Raw genomic sequence first — 22005 nt, forward strand, 5'->3', positions numbered from 1 at the left:
CAAGTTCTGAAATTTAAGTTCTTATAAAAAGTTTGTCAATGTGTTACTTTGAAACAACATTGTATCTACATAATATGCTTTCACAGATGTTCTGCAATTTAAATCTTTATTCTCATACTAGTACTGACTTGCTAGATCCATACAAGAAAAATTTTTCAAAGTTGCAAAAGTTTACTCATATTTGCTATTTTAAATTTCTTCTGTTATATATTGTTCCTTAAATGAACCAAGAAGTCATTTTTATTCTGAAATACAAACAATACTAGAGATATAAAGAGTTGAACTTGTAGACAGAACATGAGTCATATAATTTCTTATTTCCACTTCCCCATAAATTTTCCTGTTTCCCATTTCTTTGATTTCCTTTATTATTTTTTGGCATATTGTTTATCAACTGGAAATTCAGGCCCTCTTCCAGATTGAATTCATTCTGATGATGCTTAGTGGTGTTTATATGACAGGGTATGACAAGGAAGACGTATCTGTTCACAAGCATGAAATCTTGTAAGCTTTTAATCATTTCAAGCTTGCATTTTCCTCAATAGGTTGTTTCCTCACGTTTTCTGCCCCAGATTTTCTCCCATGTAGGTCACATTCCATTTAATGTAAGCAGGTAGCACGCCCCTTTCTGGTATTCGTCTTGTCAGTCCCAGGCAGTTAGCTTGTGGTCATCAGCTTCCGAATTTCCTCCCACCTTCAGATATCCTACCTTCGTGGGTAATGTTAGAGGCAGGATTGCATCACCACACGCTGTTTCCTCCACTTTGTGGAACAGGAAACTGTCCTCCTCTCTATCTAAAAATACCTTCATTGAGACAGGATTTATTATATTTCTCTTCACAGATCCCTAATTTAAATCATCCATATTTTGTGGCTTTCTTAAAATGTGCCAATCTTATTATCTATTCCGGAGGTACTGATGTGTGGGGGTTTTTTCAACTTACTTCTTTCTTGCTATATTTATTTCCTTCATTGCTCCTTATTGGGAAAAGCCTATAAGTTAGTATTGCATTATTACTACCAAATCAGGAGACTATGTCATAGTCCGCATTAGAAACGGGTATCAAACTATTCAGTTAGATATGCTAACAGCATCTGAATTTCCATGTAGTTAGGAGATGCCTGCACAGCCAGAAAGTTTACAGGAGATGAAGAAAGACCCAAGTCACAAATGCTTTTAAGTTTTTAAGTTGCAAAGGAAAATAGTTTTATTTATATATTTTCACCAGTAGGTTTACTTGATCATTACCTAAGTATTTACAGTTTATATCCTCTAATTCTCACAACAACTTTATAAGGAAAGCAGTCAGGCATAATTTTTTGCATTTCTTATACAAAGTACAGAGTTGAAATTGAATTTATTTGCCCAAGATCAACTCAGCCAATAAAGGCTAGAGATCCGATCTTAATACCCAGTCTAGTCCTTTTTCTTCTGTATCATCTTATTTTGATTACCATTGCCCGCTCCATGACCCCCATTTCAGTACTGGGTAAAATGAGGCCAAGAGACAAGTCATGTAAGGTCAAACAAAGCAGTGCCAATTTGGGGATTAGGAGCACCTGACTTGTTCACTAAGTCATCTGCCTCACTGCTGGACCGCAGCCCATATTTAATGCTGTGACTTCCCTCATCTAAATTATCAGTAGGAGTTGAGGGGGTAATGCACTTCACTGGGCCCGGAAGGATATTGTCTCATACAGTCTGCCAGGTTTCTGATAAACAGTCTGCCTCTTATATTGCCTTCCAAGGAAATCACAACTATACTTGCCACCACACAATTTTCCTTTTTTAAATTTTTTATTTATTTATTTTTTTGTCTAGTTAAGTCAAAAAAAAAAAAAAGACCTTTGCATGGGACCTGTCACTAGCATCTATAGGTATAGCTTACCAACACTGGTAACTACAAATGAATTAACACTATGCTAAAGTATATCAAATACTTTTAAGCATACATGTATTTATAAATAAAATCCTAAGGTAATGACTTTGAAGCAAGTGGAAGCAGAATTTGTGAAGGCATGGGTTAGTGATGAAAGTGTAGTACTTAGAAGAGCAAAGCTTTCCTAGAATTTTCATATCAGAGTTTCCAAGGAAGCATGTGTATTTGTAAAAACATATTCTTCATATGCTTGTATATTTTATATACTTATTTTGACAGAAACTGCAGAATGTACAGGCTGATGGCTAGTGTGGCTCCATACAAAATGGAGTAATTATAAGAAGCATGAATTCTAAGGTTTGATAAATGCTGCTCCAGCATTCAGTCTATAATCATTTGTTCATCCAGCCATTCAACAATTGTTTATTAGGTACCTCCTATGTACCAGGAACCATTCTATGTGCTGGAGATAGAACATTAAACAAGATAGACAAAATCCCTGTAGTTGTTGAGCATAAACAATGGTCTCTTTAATCTCAAACAAATAAAGAATTTCAGTGCTGAGAAGAAAATTAAACAGAACAATGTAAAGGAGAATATGTGAGAAGTATCCTATCAGATAGGATTGTCAAAGAAGATCTCTCTGAGGAGGTGATCTTTGATCTGAGGCATCTTTGGTGAAAAGAAGTCAGCCATATAAGAATCTTGGGGGAAAACTTCGATGAGGTAGCCCTAATTTGGGAACAAGTTCTACGTGTTTGAAGAACTTTAAAAAAGCCTGTGTGGCTGGGCAGGAAGAGAGGGTGAGACAATAGATGTCAGAAAGATGGGCAGTGTTCAGATCATATAGGCTGTGCAGATCACAGTAAGGGGCTTGGCTTGTTTTCTGAATGAAGTGTGAGCCTGTTGGATGATTTGAAGTAGATGAGCGATATAATCTGATTTATACTGAAATTGTTTTGGCCGCAAATGTGGAAATGGTTTGTAGGTAGGCAAGACTGAGAGCAGAGAGATTAATTAAGAGGCTATGACAAAAACCTAGGTGAGAGATGATGGTAGCTCGAGCTAGGGTAATAGCAATAAATTGAGTATCCCAGATTTGAGAAAATTGTTGGAGGTATTACTGAAAGTAGTTGATGGTGAAGGGTATTGTGGATTAGGGAATAGATACTGAGATAAAGTAGTTAAGGGCAATTTCTATGTTTCTGTTCCGTGCCACTAACTGGAGGGAGGTTAGATCCATAAACTGAGATGGAGAATTGCTGCTTTAGGGTATGTGCAAGACAGGTAATCAACCTGTTTTTACATATTCACTTTGAGTTAAGTAGGACATTTTGAGCATTTACATCAAAATAGATGTGAGTACTCATTTGATTTACTTACTACTTGGTGATCACTTCATACCAGTTTATGAACCTATGCAAAGTTGGCTATTGTCTCTTTTTTTTTTTTATCACCTTCTTTCCAAGAATTAAGGAGCAATGGCCATATTTGTTTCCTGAGCTCAACATATAGGTTCCTGATATATCTCTACTAGTTCAGCTCATTGACTTCCCTAATTATAGTTATTTATAAACCCTATTGCTGAAAGCGATTGATGCATTTGAAAATCATGATTGCATTTGGTGTTCACAGGAGAATTTTATATTACACGGCATTCTAATCTCTCTGAAATACATGTTGCTTTCCACCTTTGTGTGGATGACAATGTGAAATCGGGAAACATCACTGCTCGAGATCCTGCCATTATGGGACTCCGAAATATACTCAAGGTTTGCTGTACCCATGACATCACAACAATAAGCATACCTCTCTTGCTGGTGCATGATATGTCAGAGGTAAGCAGATACAAAAATACCATAATTTTATAAATATGTTAACCCTTAATATGTAATAATAATAAAATCCACTTTACATTTTAAAAGCACTTTTTAAAAACTAATGCACTTTTGTATCTCCTATCTGGTTAATAGCATTGAGTGACAGATGATACAAACCAATGAATAATCCTTAACCATTTATGTTCAGAGAATTCTGGGTTTATCCTACAGTACACAAACGAGAAAATAAAGTCATCTTTAGCTTTGGATAAGGCATATGCCCTTACTCCTCCCCCTTCTCTCCCTCTTCCTCCATTTTTGTCTTAAGTGGCATTAGATTTCTCTCCACATTTATATTTGGCTTACACTAAGATTAAAATTAGTCTGCATTCTTGGGGGTGGGGGTTGCAGCGCCTGACTGGCTCCGTTGGTTAAGTGTCCAACTCTTGATTTTGGCTCAGGTCATGATCTCACAGTTGGTGTGTGAGTTCAAGCCCCATGTCGGGCTCTGCGCTGACAGTGCAAAGCCTGCTTGAGATTCTCTTTCCCTTTCTGCTCCTCCCACTCTCTCTATTTTTCTCAAAATAAATAAATTTTAAAAAGTTAGTTTGCATTCTCTGAGTATGCATTAATAGGCAATAGAAGGAGATGCTAGATGACAAGAAGAAGCCAGCCTCGTTTTAACATTCTCCCAAGGATGCTCTTTGGGCAGTTCAAGTATTGGCTTCTACAATTAAAATGTGGCATAACCATTCACTCGTTTTATTATGTACTGTGCATTATTGTATATTTGGAAAAAAAAAAATCTTTCCATGACTGCTTTCTCTCCAGTTTTCCTTCTCATCCACATACAAACTGGTTAGAGGGGATAAGCTGAAGAGATAATACAAAGACTAAAAGGTCAACTTTCAATAGTCTGGAGAAACAAAGTAGCTTCAGCACAGTGGATGTAGGCAAGTCCTTCTGGGAGAGCCAGTGGTCAACCTGGTGATGAAAGGCCCATGTCATCAACTTGGTGCCTGCTGGTTTTGAGGTGGCTTCTTTTTTTTTTTTTTTTTTTTTTTTTTTTAAGCAAAATGGCTTAATGCAAATCCTGAATGCCAGGAAGGAAGTTTGGCCATTGATTATTAAAAGGTATTTCCCAAAGTAAAGGGTATGTATAAATGCTACTTTTTAGAGCAAAACACTTAGACTCATTAGCAAAGGCTTCATTTTAGATGCAATACCCTATGTAAGCACACAAAATGAATTCCAGGTAAGATGAGGTGATTTTACATGATTTTCCCCTTTCAGCCCATTTTTATTTTCATCAGACACATTGTTTCGATGAAGAGAATTCTGGCTCCATCCTGAGAGCTGCATCAGACTGCCTAACTTCTCATTCCGCTCACTTCTGTAGCCTCAGTTATACCTAATATGGTATCAGGAGAGATTGACAAACGTGGTTTGTTTGGGATTTTTTCGACTGTCACTTTATAAAGCTTTAATTCCATCAGGAATTTTTAGCCACTGTTAAGTTATCGTCACTAACTAGTCCATCTATAAAAGTCTTTGGAGAATAACAAAAAGTTTGTGATGAATTCCAGCTGCAAGGAAACATCCAAACATTCCTGCAGCTGGACTCCTGGTTAACCAGTTTATAAAAATGGTTATATGTAGGTGGGAAACAACCTCAAAAACAGTATTTCCTAAAGTCACTAAGTTTGGATTTACTTCCAGACATCTGATACTACTAGCATTCCCTCTCCCACAATGTTACAAAAGTTACATGTTTTAAATTGGGACAGCCAGCTGCAGGACATTAAGTTTGTTTCCAAAGTGTCCATTTTAATTCACAAAAGTATATTGAGCCACGATCCTCCCATTTGTTGTATTTAAACATCCATTCGGGTCAGGAGGTTTATTCTACGAACTCAGACAACACTGCACAGGATATACAGTTAATCTTTGCTTTAGCTTTCATGCAAGGGCCCCAGAGCATTTTCAAGTGTTGTTTACTTCCTCTAACAAAACAGTTTCTAGACACTCAGTTACCACATTTTAGTGTGTGCACAGGAATGAGGATGATGTCTGCCACAGCCCATGTTCTGTGGTAGAGCTGTAGAAATTAATTGCAGTGTTCAAAAAAGAAAAAAAGGAAAAGAACAAATATTCTATCAGTAGGAAGAAAGACATCCTGATTTCACCAGTTTATCTCTGTAGATCTTTGTGATCTGAAGGTACTGGAACCAATCTAACCTAATAGATGTACAATGAATCTGCAGGCCAAGAATCCAGAGTTCCTGATTTCCTTTTATTTTTTACTGTTAACCAGTTGAATAATTTGGGACTTAGGGTTTAGTTATTATAACTGTGGTTGATGAAGATGTTGTTTTTAAATTTGTATTAGAATATAGTACACATATAGAAAAGTATACATAAGCATATAGCTCAAATTTTCACAAACTAAACACCCATGTAACCAATACCCAGATCATAAAACAGAACATTACACCACCCAAAAAGCCACCTTCATGCCGCCTTCCAGTCACATAAACCACACTCTTTCCATGAGGGTAACCATTTTTTTCATTTTGAAAAGCATAGATTACTTAGGCTTGTTTCTGTAGTACATACTGCTGTATCTGGCTTCTTTCGCTCAATAATTATGTTTGTGAAATTTACTCATATTATTGTCTGTGGTTATAGATTGTTCATTCACACTGTTATATATTATTCCACTGTGTGACTAGACAATTATTTAGCCATTCTACTATTTATGGACATTTGGTTAGTTTCTAGGTTTTGATTATTATTACTAATGCTGCTATGAACATTCTAGTACATATATTTCTGTTAGATATATACTTAGGGATGGAATTGTTAGATGTCATGGCATGCATATGTTTATCTTTGGTATATACAACCAAATAGTTTCCCAAAGTGATTGTTTTTGAATGCGAAAAATGAGATAGCCAGACTGTTCCTCACCTTCAGGTAATGGCTGAGAAACTGATTAATAGGAGTAGGTCAGATACCTCAGAGGCACATACTTGAGAGTAAAGAATAGTTTTTCAGTTTCTCCCATGGGTGCATAAACTCAGAAAATATTTCTGATATCTAACTTTCAAGACATCTACCAACTAAATCTTAATCACCATTGCAGTTCAACCTTATCCTAATCAGAAGATTCAAGTTGAGTAGTCGAAGTATGGCCATTTTCTTTTTAGAAAGTATTGTCTGTAATTGTAACCACAGTTGACATTTTGTTATCTTAATTGCAGCAGAGTTAACATACAGTGTTGTATTAGTTTCAGGTGTACAATATAGTGATTCAGCAGCTCTATACATTACTCAGTGCTCATCATGATAAGTACTCTTAATCACCTTCACCTATTTCACCCCCACTGCCTTCCCCTCTGGTAAACATCTCTTTGTTCTCTATAGTTTCTCTATAGAGTCTGTTTCTCGGTTTGTCTGGGTTTTTTTTTCCTTTTTTCATTTGTTTTGTTTCTTAAATTCCATATGAGTGAAATCATATTGTATTTGTCTTTCTATGACTTATTTCACTTAGCATTATACTCTCTAGATCAATCCATGTTATTGAAAATGGCAAGATTTCATTCTTTTTTTGGCTAAATAATATTCCATTGTGTATATATACCACTTCTTCTTTACCCATTCATCAATCAATGGACTCTTGAGCTGTTTCCATAGCTTGGCTATTGTAAATAATGCTGCAGTAAACATAGGGATACATATATCCTTAGGATTGGTGTTTTTGTATTCTTTGGGTAAATACCCAGTAGTGTGATTACTGGATCATGTGATAATTCTATTGTTAATTTTTTGAGAAATCTCCATACTGTCTTCCACAATGACTGCACCAGCATACATTCTCACCAGCAGTGCACGACGGTTCCTTTTTCTCCATCTATTCACCAACACTTGTTTCTTGAACTTATTTTAGTCATTCTGACAAGTGTGAGTTGGTATCATTGTGATTTTGATTTGCGTTTCCCTGGTGATTAGTGATGTTGAGCATCTTTTCACGTGTCTGCTGGCCATCTGTGTGTGTTCTTTGGAGAAATATCGATTTGTGTCTTCTGCCCCTTTTGTAATTGGATTATTGTTTTTTTGGGGTGCTGGGTTATATCAGTTTTTTATATATTTTGGATACTAACCCTCTATCAGATATGTCATTTGCAAATATCTTCTTCCATTTAATAGGTTGTCTTTTAGTTTTGTTGGTTACTTCCTTTGCTGTGCAGAAGTTTATATTTTCATGTGGTCCCAATAGTTTATTTTTGCTTTTCTTTCCCTTGCCTCAGGAGACATATCTAGAAAGATGTTGCTATGGCCGATGTCAGAGACATTACTACCTGAGCTCTCTTCTCGGATTTTTTGGTTTCAGGTCTCACATTTAGTTCCTTAATCCATTTTGAGTTTATTTTTGCATATTGGTGTAAGAAAGTGGTGTAGTTTCATTCTTTCGCATGTAGCTGTCCAGTTTTCCCAACACCATTTGTTTAAAAGACTGTCTGGGGGCGCCTGGGTGGCGCAGTCGGTTAAGCATCCGACTTCAACCAGGTCACGATCTCACGGTCCGTGAGTTCGAGCCCCGCGTCGGGCTCTGGGCTGATGGCTCAGAATCCGGAGCCTGTTTCCGATTCTGTGTCTCTCTCTCTCTCTGCCCCTCCCCCGTTCATGCTCTGTCTCTCTCTGTCCCAAAAATAAATAAATGTTGAAAAAAAAAATAAAAAAAAATAATAAAATAAAAGACTGTCTGTTTCCCATTGGATATTCTTTCCTACTTTGCTAAAGACTAATTGTCCATATAGTTGTGGGTTTATTTCTGGGCTTTCTATTTTGTCCCATTGATCTATGTGTCTGTTTTTGTGTCAATACCATACTGTCTTGAACCACTACAGCTTTGTAATATAACTTGAAGTCTAGAATTGTGATACCTCCAGTTTTGTTTTTCTTTTTTCAATATTGCTTTGGCTATTCAGGGCCTTTTGTGGTTCCATACAAATTTTAGGATTGTTTATTTTAGCTCTGTGAGAAATGCTGTTGGAATTTTGTTTCCTTTTTCTAAATTTTTTAAGTTTTTATTAAATTCTAGTTAACAGGCAGTGTTATATTAGTCAGGTGTACAATTTAGTGATTCAACACTTACATACAACACCCAGTGTTCATCACAACAAGTGCTCTCCTTAATACCCATCACCCAGTTAACCCATCCCCCCGTACCTTTCTTCTGGTAACCATCAGTTTGTTCTCTATAGTTAACAGTCTTTCTTGGGGCACCTGGGTGGCTCATTCAGTTGAGCATCCGACTGTTGGTGTTGCCTCAGGCCACAATCTCATGGTTCATGGGTTCGAGCCCCATGTTGGGCTCTGAGCTGATAGTGCAGAACCTGCTTGGGACTCACTCTCTTTTCCCCTTCCTCCCCTTCTCTCCCCCGATCTCTCTGTCTCAAAACAAATAAATAAACTTTAAAAAAAAAAAAAGGGGTGCCTGGGTGACTCCAACTCTTGGTTTCATGATCTCATGATTTCATGAGTTTGACCCCCACATCAGGCTCTGTGCTGACAGTGTGGAGCCTGCTTGGGATTCTCTCTCTCCCTCTCTCTCTCTCCCCCTGCCCCACTCATGCTATCTCTTTCTCAAAATAAATAAATAAAACTTAAAAAAATTATTTAAAAAAGTCATTTATGGGTTTGCCTCTTTTCTTCCCTTATGATTATTTGTTTTGTTTCTTAAATTCCACATATGAGTGAAAACATATGGTATTTGTCTTTCTCTGACTGTCTTTCTCTGACTCCATCCATGTTGTTGCAAATGGCAAGATTTTATTCTTTTTTTATGGCTGAGGAATGTTTCATTACATATATGTATACATATAAATTTTAGAATTGTTTGTTCTAGCTCTGTGAAAAATGCTGGTGGTATTTTGGTAGGGATTACATTAAATGTGTAGATTGCTTTGGGTAGTATAGACATTTTAGCAGTATTTGTTCTTCTGATCCATGAGTATGGAATATCTTTCCATTTCTTTGTGTCTTCTTCAATTTCTTCAGCAGTGTTTTCTAGTTTTCAGAGCACAGGTCTTTTACCTCTTTGGTTAGCTTTATTCCTAGGTATCTTACAGTTTGTGGTGCAAATGGGATTGTTTCCTTTTTTTTTTTTTTTAATGTTTATTTATTTGTTTTTGAGAGAGAGAGAGAGAGAGAGAGAACACAAGCAGAGGAGGGACAGAAAGAGAGAGGGAAACACAGAATCCAAAGCAGCCTCCAGGCTCTGAGCTGACAGCTCAGACACGGGGCTTGAACCCACAAACTCTGAGATCGTAACATAATTATGTTATGAAAATGGCACCTTACCTCTTTTGTCTTTCCACCAAAACCAATAGCTTCATTTTGACTATGAGAAAAATGTCAAACAAATCCCAGTAGAAAACATCCTATAAATTACCTGACCAGGACTCCTCAAAAACAAGGGAAGTCTGAGAAACTCACAGGCCTAAGGTGACATAATAACTCAATATATGGTAGTATGCTGGATGTGATCCTGGAACAGAAAACATCTTAGGTAAAAACAAAGGAAATCTGCATAAACTGTGAACTTTAGTTAATAATAAGGTATCAATAGTGATTCTTTCTCTTTTTTTTTTTTTTTTTGGTTATTAAATTATTTGTTTATTGTACTGCATTTAATGCACCCAGTAGAAAGATTAAAAATGTATTCAGGGTTTATTTTGAACTGACAGCAAATAAAAATCCTTTTGAGATCATGACAGTTTGACAGCATTATGATTAAATTCAATAAAGGTACATGGGGTATTTGGAAGATCAGATTCTATAGCTGCCTCTCTTTAAGGCTTCTAATTCATCCAGTTCCTTAAATGATAGGGGGGAAAGCCCATATTTGGTCAGGAAACATTTCAAAATAAAGTCATAGGTTCTCTCAGTAAAATGTCTTTTCATGTCGGTTGTTAAAATGGAGCCGTGGGGTGGGGGCTTTTTTTAGAAAAATGAATGCATTTGGTTTGGTAGGTGGCTGGAATGGGATGTTTATTTCTGTTACTTTCATATGTATACAATAAAAGCATTTTAATGCACTGTTCAAATATTAATACAATTTAATGGAGTTATTCGTGCTAAAGTTGAGAGTAGTTGGGGTTCTTATGTCATTTATATTTGTCTTTAAAATTAATTCTCTAGAAAGTTTTAAGGGTATGTTTAATTTTTTTAATTACACTTACTAGGATAATTAAATTGGTTTGTATTCCACAGATATAGTCTAACAGCCATAAGGAGTTATATACCTAAAGACCAGAAGAAATCCAGCTTACGTTAGCCAAAAGTTGCCTGATCCTGTTCGCAAAGTAGATGGTCAATGTTATAGACAAATTAAGATCTGATTTTTTTTTTCTTACCGAGTTCTGTTAAAAACATATGATATGTTTTGGTTCTGTTTTTAGGAAATGACTATACCATGGTGCTTAAGGAGAGCAGAACTGGTGTTCAAGTGTGTCAAAGGTGAGCATAACCTTATATTTAACAACATGATCTGTATTTCTTACTCCCAAATATTGAAACAAGATCAACCCAGGAGAAAGAATATGAACATTACCTCTGTCATCTCGTACCTCAGTTAAAAGTGGTTTAACAAACAAATATGTTTTACTTATCTTTTTCCAGTCATAAAATAAACAAATCTCTGGCCCTCTTGAAATACAGGAATATTTGGATGTTATTTATATTTTGCTCTGATTATAGCTTGCTCTCTATTGCCTTTTTATTTTCTTAAAAAGAAAAAAATAGAACCACATCTTCAATTAATCTTTAATAACCTGCTTTAGCTTCATTGTATGGAGATTAAATAGGACTTGAGAAATCCTAAATGAGAATACATTGACAAAATTATGTTAAACCTCTCTGGCATGGAGAATTAAGGATTGTAGAAATTTATCTGGTCTTTGGATCTTGGCTCGCCTACACACAAGTGGCTACCTGAAAAAGAAGGACACAAAGCCCCACAATGATAATTCAGTTTATTTCCATAAGGGACTTGTAGGTTTGAAGACCAAAATTCATAATTCAGCAAAGTGTTGTTCTATTTTAGGTTTCATGATGGAAATGGCTTCTTGGGATGGAGGTGTTTCCAGGACGGTGCAGTTTCTGGTACCACAGGTGTGTTATGTGAATAGATCTTTGCTATAGTATTGCTCCTAGATATAGCTAGGCACACTGCCCTAAACTCAACATAATATAAAAACACTAACAGCTTTCTATTTGTTAAGAGAAGTGTTTGGATGCCATGAAGGCATTTAGTTTATTGTCAGGGATGTCAGCATCTACCACTCAAGGGATCTTTTATTTAATGCCAAAAATGTATTTGACTCATCTTTTGGTTTTTTTCCCCACATTTATGTTATATAGATCTTGAAGAGTCCATGTAAAAGGGCATTAGCAGAAAATGATTCTGTATTCTGTACTGAGCTTAGCAAAGGTAGTGGTACTTTTGTTACTGATTACACTAGAGCTATCTAGGAATTTTTCTGGCAATCACACTTATTATTTGACAGAAACAACATAGATTCTCAGAAGATTGAGCCAGAAAAACACCCCCTGCCCCATGACCCTGTGGTTAACTCAGTCATGAAAGAGAATTTTCATATATCTCTCTCCATATCCAAGATTAGTTCCATATTTCAAGTTACTTTAAAAATTTTTTTAAAAGTGATGATTTAACAGATGTGAACTTTTCTTTTCACCTCTTAGAGTATTTCTGAAGAAATGTTCTATCAACTTAGTAACATGCTCCCCCAGATCTTCCGAGTGTCATCAACGCTTACTCTGACGTCCAAGCACTGAACCCTTAGAGACTGACACTCTGGCAGAAGACTGCCAAACTCTCCAGGAACCTGAGCTGTGCTGGGCTTCTGTCAAGCAAAAGATGCCCGGAAAGAGAACTTGCAATCCAAGCCACAAATCAAATCATGATATATGTCTGTGAAACCTTCCAAAAATTCATATACTGTATAGTCTAGTGATCAGCATTTTACTTATATATTTACTCTTAAAATGCCTCTTTGAAAGAAATCTTTCTTTCTACTGTTATGTCCTCTCTGTGAATATTAGTAAGTTAAAACATCCTATATATCATATCTGGACACTTGATGTAGGAGATTGTTGATTACATTTTCATGAAGACATCTGACTTTTCCAAAAGGTTTGAATCCTATCTAGTGCAAGACTTAATCAGCCATATAAATAAAATCTTCCCTTTACCTTATTTGCCAAGTGAAAATTAAAAGACGTTGAGATACACATTTCAAGTATGGATTTCTCATGAAAATCTTTGTGGAAACACAAGCCTATGAAACAGACATGCTTATTCTTTTAAATTCTCCTGTTTGTAAAACTTGTTTTTATTGTACTCTTCCTAAAGTTTTACAAGAGTCAGAAGAAAAAGAAATGAGTCAGAAAAAGACTTTGGATTCTTTACCTCTGTCTCATCTTCTCTATATTATTGACCTTGCCCTTGTCTATTAATAACATTTCATGTGCTAGGAAAATAGTATGCTTATTTGCAAGCCTAATAAAAAGTTAGTCTAAACCAGCACCTGGCAGGATTTTAGTGCTCATCAACATTATGACAGACAACAAGGATCGTTTTTATTTCTCCATCCTGCTTCCTGCATTCTCAGCTTCCTTAACCCTTCTACTTCCTGCATTCCATTTTTGATAACTATGTGCCCATTTCTTTCTCTGCTCTGTCTTCCTTTTCTATTGTCTTTCCTTCCTGCTTAGATGCCACATGTCACTTATTTCTCCCATCTACAACATTTTTATAACATCTGTAACACATTTGCTATGAGTAGTGGCTACATTAAGCAAAGACATTTACAAAAGCAATAGTTTCCTCAAATCCAAGTTATATGGATGTTGTAACCGGCCAGTGAAATGAAATGGAGGATGTTTGACATCATGATAAGATGGTATATCTTGATTCCAAGGAACATAAAGCACTCTTGTTAGTATACCTAAAGACCTAAATGTAGTAACTTATAGAAACTCTTCTGACACACAAAATGCTTTCCCATAACATGGAATGTGTCTTGATTTTCTACTCAAGGAAATGACTGCCCAAGTAACAACGCTAAGAACACCCACTCCAGACTGTCCATTACACACTAACATCCTCCACATTTTTCAGGGAACCTGATGATCCCACCAAGAAAAAGGTAGGAATTCTGCTTTCACAGCAAAAAATTGTGTTCCAGGCGCCACTGGTATCACTGAGACTGATTCTAATGCAAAGCAAGGTAGGCAGGGGTGGAAAATAGAGGTGTGTTAGAGCAGTATCAGAGACTGTTTTAGTTCATAATATCAAAGGTCAAATTGGAGGTGGGTGGAGTCGGATCAATAAAAGGCATTCAAAAAGAGGAACGGAGAATCTTTCTATTGTAGTCCTGTAACTAAGCTAAGTGGACAGCTAACAGGGGCGCAGCCAGAGGTCAGGGGGTAGGAGTAAGTGTTCATTTATGGAAACTTGGTGAATGCTAATGCCCACTTATTCCTTTTCCACCATATAATGTAGTGGCTTTCACCCCAGGACAATTAAAGGTAATATTTGGCCTGTGAAATCAAGATAAATATATTAAGTATCCTTTTCTCATCTGTACTGTAATTTGATATATATGGAAGTGGTTAAGATTGGGAAAATGCTTATGTTATACACTACTGCTATGAAGACATACCAAGTCCTAAGCTAATAACAAATATATAATTCAAAGTACTAATTATTGGGGATTTTAGTGAAACTGTGGGTGAGAGTCTGGAGTTTTGTGTTTGGACCAGGAAAGGTGACATCATGATCTTTTTCTGAGTGTTCTAGAGAGCTTTGTGGAGAGGAGGGGTTTCAGGCACTTCCTGAGTGATGTGAAGAAAGTACCTTAGGTTGAGAATGGAAGGGGAATTCTAGATCTAAGATAAAGATAAGAACAGAAATAGAATGAGGGAGGCACTGATAAATGGCCAGTAAATTGAGAGAAGCTGACCACAAGAGCCTTTTAGGGGTAGGGGTGGAGGGCCTCAACACAAACATGGGCGAGGAGTGTTCCAGTGAGCATGAAGCTTTCTATTTGCATAAACAGCTAAGTATTCCTAAGACAGATGGACAACATGGGCCTCAAGGCCTTAAAAATATGCTTTGGAAATCACTCAGAGGCATTGAGCCTGGTGTCTCCATTCCATACTGCTCTTCCCCTTCCCCAATTTTTGTTCTCAAAGCACAAAACCAAGTAAAGCTATAACCTCACCATTGATTGTGGTCATGTTCTCAGCACGACCATGTGACCGGAATGGAAGAAATGCATGAAAAAGAATTTCAACAGAAACCCAACTTCACTTGCCTGGGAGCTGGCAGATCTCTTACTGGCACAGTACACACATCATTTGTGCCACTTTGGTTAGATGCTGGCTCATTCTCACAAGGAGAAAAAATGTTCCACAAAGGAAGGATGAACTCATGGCAACATTCCTGTTCTAGAGGCCCCAAGGAGAATCAGCAGAGCTGTGTCCAAAAGAACAGATACAACCTAGAGAGTGGAGTCTTGGCAATTTCTCAGTTTCTAGGTGAAAACGATTACTTTTCTGTTACTTCATTATCCCATTTAGATGAAACTGGATTGCTTTGCTCAAAAGTAGTTACAGAAATAGAAATTGTTTTATTACGGAATAGAACATGTTTTACACCTGTTTACCAAAAGTGCCATGTATTCAGAACCACTGAGATCACTGGTTTTCTATCCTTTAACCATCAAAGAACCTTTCCATTAGCTCCCCCATATTTCTCTGAAATGTTTTGAAAATGTTTACTTAGCAAACAAAGTCATCTGAGCAGTAGTCTTTGTTGTTGTAACAGACATCTGTGGAGCTGAGTGATAGTATTAGCAAGCAACACATAGTGTTCCCACATAGGTATCATTGTATAATTCCCATACATACTTTTTTCACATAGAATACATAGAATTATCGTGTAGTTCCAGGCAAATTCACAAAAACAAAAACAAAACAAAACAAAAAAACCTTGCTGTTTTATTTAACCTGTAAGGTCTCATCCCAGTGAAATGTATTTTGGAGAGGTTTTTTGTTTTTTGTTTTATAGCTCAATAACATCACAAAGGACCACTAATTCCAAGAACCTCAAGCTGAGAACCACAACTTTGGGCAGAAATACTTACATGAGTGCATTGCAAAGGGAGGGCAGAGATAAGGGCAACATGAGTGACAGATTGACCCAAGAATCCCATTCAATAAATGCCAAGTGTTTACTGAGTTTCTCCCATACACAAAGGCATGGTGCTAAGCAAGATTCAGCCGCTAGAAGGCTATACAAAGGCTGTGGGACTTGAGGAACTATTTGATTAACGTAATAAGACTTTGCAAGCTTTTCTGTGATCTGTGATGATGCCTATGACCAAGCCGAAATCCCAAGTGAAGCCGAAGGGATGAGTAGCCTCCTGAAATGACCTACAGAACTAAGAATACCGGCTCATGTCCTTTCAGTATACACAGCTAGTTAGTGCAGTACAATCCAGATCTCTCCTGCTGTCCTTTTCCTGATCTATCTAAATGTAAGATTTGGCTGAATTTCATGCCACTCATCGTTAATCATGGATTCTATATGATTTCACCTGCTTGCTCAAATTTGTAACTCTAAAATTAACAGCACTTGCCAAGGCACATAGTCATTTACAAAAACAATGGTTTTTATCAAATCCAAGTCATGTGGCTGTTGTAACTGGCCCACACAATGAAAGGGAGAACCTTCGGCAGCACTTGAGCAGCACTCGAGTGAAAAATTCGAGTAGACACACACCTTCCCAGCTGAGAGGAACAAGGCCACTAACACTCTGCCTTCTGGTGTCAGCTCTCATTACGTAAACAAGTGTCCTTTTCATGGTCTATTTAATGTCATGTTTTTCACACCTTTATGCATTTTGTTGCTGATTTTGCTGTTCAGTGGCCCCCAAATGCAGTGCTGAAGTGCTATCTAGTGTTCCCAAGCCTAAAAAGGTTGTGATGTACCTAATGGAGGAAATGTGTGTGTTCCATAAGCTTTGTCCAGGCATAAGCTACAACACTGTTGGTCGTGAGTTCATTGTTAATGCATCAATAATCTATATTAAATAAGGTGTCTTTAAAAAGAAACATTTTAAAAGGTTTTATGTTTATTAACTCACAAAAATGTAATGCGAGGCTTGCAGGAACCTGAACCTGTATTTCTAGGAGCAATGGCTCGATATTTCCTCCTTTAGTGTTCACAGTGCTAGAATCAATTGTATGTGTGTGTTCTCTCCCAGGCCAGAGCACGTAAAGAGCTACCTGTGGATATCTTTGGCACATGGGGAATGAAACATGGAACGTATTACCAGAGAAGCAAACAGATCTTTTCTGGGGGTGTTTAGGAATTAAGCAGAAGCTGCTGTCACAGATTAGATATGATATCTGCAGGAGGAGATTGTATTTGTGGGTTTCTCCCGCCCTCTTTCATTCTCTCCTGCTTTCTATCCTTTGCTCCTTTTTTTTTCTTTATAATGAATTCCTAGTTTCTTTATTAGCAAATATGTGCTCAAAACTACTCAGAATGACAGTATGGCATCAGAGAGGGGGAGCACAGTCTCTAGAGTTAAACAAAGCTGGTTCAAGTGCCAACTCCCTGATTGACATGCTGTGGCTTCTCACATTGAGCATATTACCTAACACCCATAAGCATGTTTCCTTGTCTGTAAGCTCTGAAAAATTAATAATAGTATCTACCTCATTGAGTAGTTGGAAGGATGAAGTAAGAAAGCACATACTACCTGGCATATAGTCATTCTATAAATATTTGCTGCTATTATCCTTCCTTCATGCCTTCCTGTCTCCCCTTCCTTTCTTCCTTCCTGTCTGACCTTTCTCCTTCTTTCCTTCCTTCCTTTCACTAGATAGTAGTGATACTAAGTCACTTAAAACATCATGTCCTCAAGTAGTTTACAGCCTTATTGAGTTGAGAAAGGAACACATAGTAACACAGTATTAGCCAGCATATAGTAAGGGTATACAGTCAGTGCCAAATAGAGTGTACACAGAGTGCTGTGGAAGTCAAAATAGAAACATGAGCAATACATTGGGCTGAGAAGGATGTTGAGCCCCTTGAGAGCTGCTTAGCCCTGCCTTTCTCTGGCATTGAGTAAGTATCCTCTGGGAGCCCTTGTTAGACTCAATAGGTCAAGCACAAATCCTCCTGGCAGGCAGACAGAACACCACCTGTGCCAGTGGCAGCAACAACTTCAGAAACAAAGGACAGTGAAGGTTATAATGTCAGGAGGAAGTCACAAGGTAGGTAAGTAACCCTGTATTTGAGTGAAGCAGGAAGTACTATTACATTTTTATCAGGTGAATCTAGATTTTAGACAACAATGGTATAAAGTAGTTATAAAACTTAAACTCTCCTAGCCCTGTAGCAGCCATATAGAACTCCTATAATGCTTCTCTGGTTCATCTCTTATGATTCTCTTGTCAGTGAGATGACTAGAAGTTTCCTATATTACAGATGACTGAAGCCAGAGGATTAAGTGCTGGCAAAGGACTAAATGCTAGAAAGCTACAGGGAAAAGGTCCTGAGGATGAGAGGATTAGAACTTAGACATCACTCGTTTACTTAGTCTACTTTGTGCGTGTGGTGGCAGTGACAGGGGAAGGGGTAATAAATACATCTCTTTATTTTAAAAATCATCTTGGCTAACAGAATAGCAAACCTCTCTGAAATTTACTGGCTGAAACAGTAAGCAGTTTCTGGTCATAGCTCTATGGGTCACCTCTATAATTCTTCTTATCTTACCTGGACTCATTCATGAGTCTTCAGACCTACTTCAGTAGGTCAAATAGTCAGTTCTGAGGCTGCAATTGAATGATCTCAGCTAGGGCAACTGGACATGCCTTCACTGGGTCTCGTCCTCCAGGAGGCTACCCCAGAATTTTTCACGTAACAGTAGCAAAGTTAGAAAAGAGAGTGGAATCATGTAATGACTCTTGAGACTTGGAATTGATACACTAACACTGCCACCACATTCTACTGGTTAACACAAGTCACAAAGCCATCCCCTATTCAAGGAGTGAGGTAAGACTCCACATTTTGATGAGAAGGGCTATAGGAGTCACATTGTAAAGAACATGGACATAGGATGGGGAAAAGAATTGGGAATATTTTTGCTATTAATGTATCACTCTCTCCTATAACCACTTTCTTGATGTTGTTGTTTTTCATTCTTATTGGTTTATTTATAGTTTCAACTCGTATCTGTGTAGTGTAGCCTTGTCTATACAGTATAGCCATAAAATGTGTCATATTGAAATGTGCCAAAAGATCATATGGAAAGCTTTATTTTCTACATATTATTCAACAACTTGCTTTTTAAAAATCCAACATCATGTTTTTGAGATTTAATCATATTGATACAGATAGAGCTAGTTTGTTAATTTTAGCTGCTATATATTATTTTTGAATACTCTAAACTATACACTTGCAACCCAATTTATTCATTCTCCTATTGATGCACAATGAGGTTACTTTCACATTTGTGCCATTTTGTACTGTGCTTCAGTAACCACATTCTCACACAGGTGTTGTGCATATGTGTTAGTTTCTCCAGAGTATGTATCTATGAATGGAACTGCTGGATTATAGAGTGTTGACATCTTCAAATTTCATAATTCCAAATATTACTCCCAAAGTAGTACCAAATTCTCCTTCTTTTTTTTTTTTTTTTTAAATTTTTTTTTCCCAACGTTTATTTATTTTTGGGACAGAGAGAGACAGAGCATGAACGGGCGAGGGGCAGAGAGAGAGGGAGACACAGAATCGGAAACAGGCTCCAGGCTCTGAGCCATCAGCCCAGAGCCCGACGCGGGGCTCGAACTCACGGACTGTGAGATCGTGACCTGGTTGAAGTCGGACGCTTAACCGACTGCGCCACCCAGGCGCCCCCCAAATTCTCCTTCTACTGGCAGTATATCCTTATCCCCTTTTCTCCATATCCCATATAACCTAGGCAATAATTTTCAGAAATCTTAACTTTTGTTATTTTGATAAGTATGAAATAGCATCTCATTGCTCTTTTGTTTTACATTTCTGTGGCTACTAGTGATGATGAGTTGCCTGTGTGAATACTATGTCTATTTTTTCTATTGTGTTGTCTTTTTCATATTGATTTTTAGACTTTTTTTTCATATTTTGAACACTAAACCTTTATAAATTATTCTTGCACATGTTTTTCCCACTTTATAGTTTTCTTTTCACTTTTTTTATATTTTATTTTCCACACAGTTTTAAATTTTAATAATATAATTTATCACTCTGAGATCTGAGTGGAAAAGCAAAAATAAATCTACATCTAGACCCTTCATGGTAAAACTGTAGGACACTCAAAATGAAAATGAAAATTTTAAAAGTATTCTAATTTTTTAAAAAATTTTTTGAGTGTTTATTCATTTTTGAGAGAGAGAAAGACAGAGAGAGTGGGGGAAAGGCAGAGAGAGAGGGAGACACAGAATCCGAAGCAAGCTCCAGGCTCTGAGCTGTCAGCACAGAGCCCAATGCAGGGCTTGAACCCATGAACTGTGAGATCATGACCTGAGCTGAAATTGGTCACCCAACTGACTGAGCCACCCAGACATCCCAAAAGTATTTTAATTTTTTAAATTAAAACCAAGCAAAGAGAGATTTGAATTACAATCTCAAAAAGAGCAGACTCCTCAGCAGCAACAACAGATACAACAGATACAGATACAACAACAGAATAAGATGAAAGAGTAAGAGAAAATAACCACTACCTAAAAGTTTTATACCCAACTAAACTATCGTTCAAGACATACATCTACATAAACACATTTAAGTTTATGTTGATACAGAATAGAACTAGTTCATTAATTCTAGCTGCTATATATTATTTTGAATGCTCTAAATTATACACTTGCAACCCAGTTTATTTATTCATTCTCCTATTGATGCACAATGAGGTTACTTTCACATTTGTGCCATTTTGTATTGTGCTGCAGTAACCACATTCTTACACAGGTATTGTGGTGCATATGTGTTAGCAGAACTCTAAAAAATCTCAAGGAAACTGCTTTACTTCAGAAAAAAGGAAACTTATCTTCAAAGGAAGGGAGAATATTTCAAATGAGAGAACATATGGTTTATTTAAATAAAAAGCAAAGGGCCAAGATAAAGTTGACCAGGTAATCAACAAAAATATTTAGTTATTTATGGATTTTCTGAAATGCCTTGAGAGTTTAGCCATGGAGCATGGCAGGCTGTCTCCGTGTAATGCCTTCCAGTGTCCTTCTGTTGTGATATCCACCTTATTCAATCAAGATACCATTTCCCTTACAGAATTTCTCCATCCCTAAACTTTTATTTCATACTTTCCACCTATGCTACACTGTAAGTCAATACCTTTTATCTGTTATCTGTTCACTTTTTCTCTCAGTTTGTATCTAACTTACTGTTTATTTCGATTTCATTTAACTTCAGTGTCAAGGACCATGTATTTTTTATATAGAAATTCTACATTATTTTCATTTCTAAAAATTCTTTGTAAATATGCCTGGTATTTTTTTGTAGTGTCTTATTCTTATATTTTATATTCTATGACTTTAATCATTTGAGATATATTTATTATATATATTTATCAGACCACTCAATTATTATTACTATTACTATTTTTATGACTATTATTTTTGGTGAAAAAATTTACATTCTCTCAGCAAATTTCAATTATATAATACATTGTTATTAACTATAGTCACTATGTTTTACATTACATGGTGATAAGATGCATAAAACTTAATATATTTTATGGAAGTTTGTATCCTTTTACCAACCTCTCCCTATTTCCCCCAACCCCTCAGAGTTTGGCTATTTTTAAGATTCCAGGTATAATCGATGCCATGCAGAATTCATCTTAGTCTAGCTTATTTCACATAGCATAATACCCTCAAGTTCTATCCATGTTGTTGCAAATTGACAGGATTTCCTTCTTTCTCATAGCTGAAATTAGTGTGTGTGTGTGTGTGTGTGTGTGCACATGTGTTTATATACATGCATACATCTCCTTTATTCATTAATCTGTTGACAGACATTTATGTTGTTTCCATATCTTGGCTATTGTGAATTATGCTGCAATGATCATGGGAATGGAGATAACTCTTCGACCTGTTTTCTTCTCATTTGGATATATACCTAGAAGTGAGATTGCTGGACCATA

At 36.8% G+C, this 22005-nt stretch overlaps 1 protein-coding gene across 5 annotated transcripts in view; it reads left to right on the top strand.

Annotated features, from left to right (window-relative positions):
• The window catches only part of FERRY3 (FERRY endosomal RAB5 effector complex subunit 3), a 47098-nt gene extending 34078 nt beyond the window's left edge, over positions 1-13020 (top strand). For all 5 annotated transcript variants that reach the window (XM_040462989.1, XM_040462988.1, XM_040462992.1 and 2 more), the window contains 4 exons: positions 3516-3718; positions 11167-11224; positions 11811-11878; positions 12470-13020. In XM_040462989.1, coding sequence (XP_040318923.1) covers positions 3516-3718; positions 11167-11224; positions 11811-11878; positions 12470-12562 — 422 coding nt within the window. In that variant the 3' untranslated portion in view covers positions 12563-13020. The remainder of the gene's footprint in view (positions 1-3515; positions 3719-11166; positions 11225-11810; positions 11879-12469) is intronic.
• Positions 13021-22005: the final 8985 nt, after the last annotated feature.

The sequence above is a fragment of the Herpailurus yagouaroundi genome, unplaced genomic scaffold, assembly GCF_014898765.1.
Source record: "Herpailurus yagouaroundi ecotype Mexico unplaced genomic scaffold, PumYag 355, whole genome shotgun sequence".
NCBI lineage: Eukaryota > Metazoa > Chordata > Mammalia > Carnivora > Felidae > Herpailurus > Herpailurus yagouaroundi.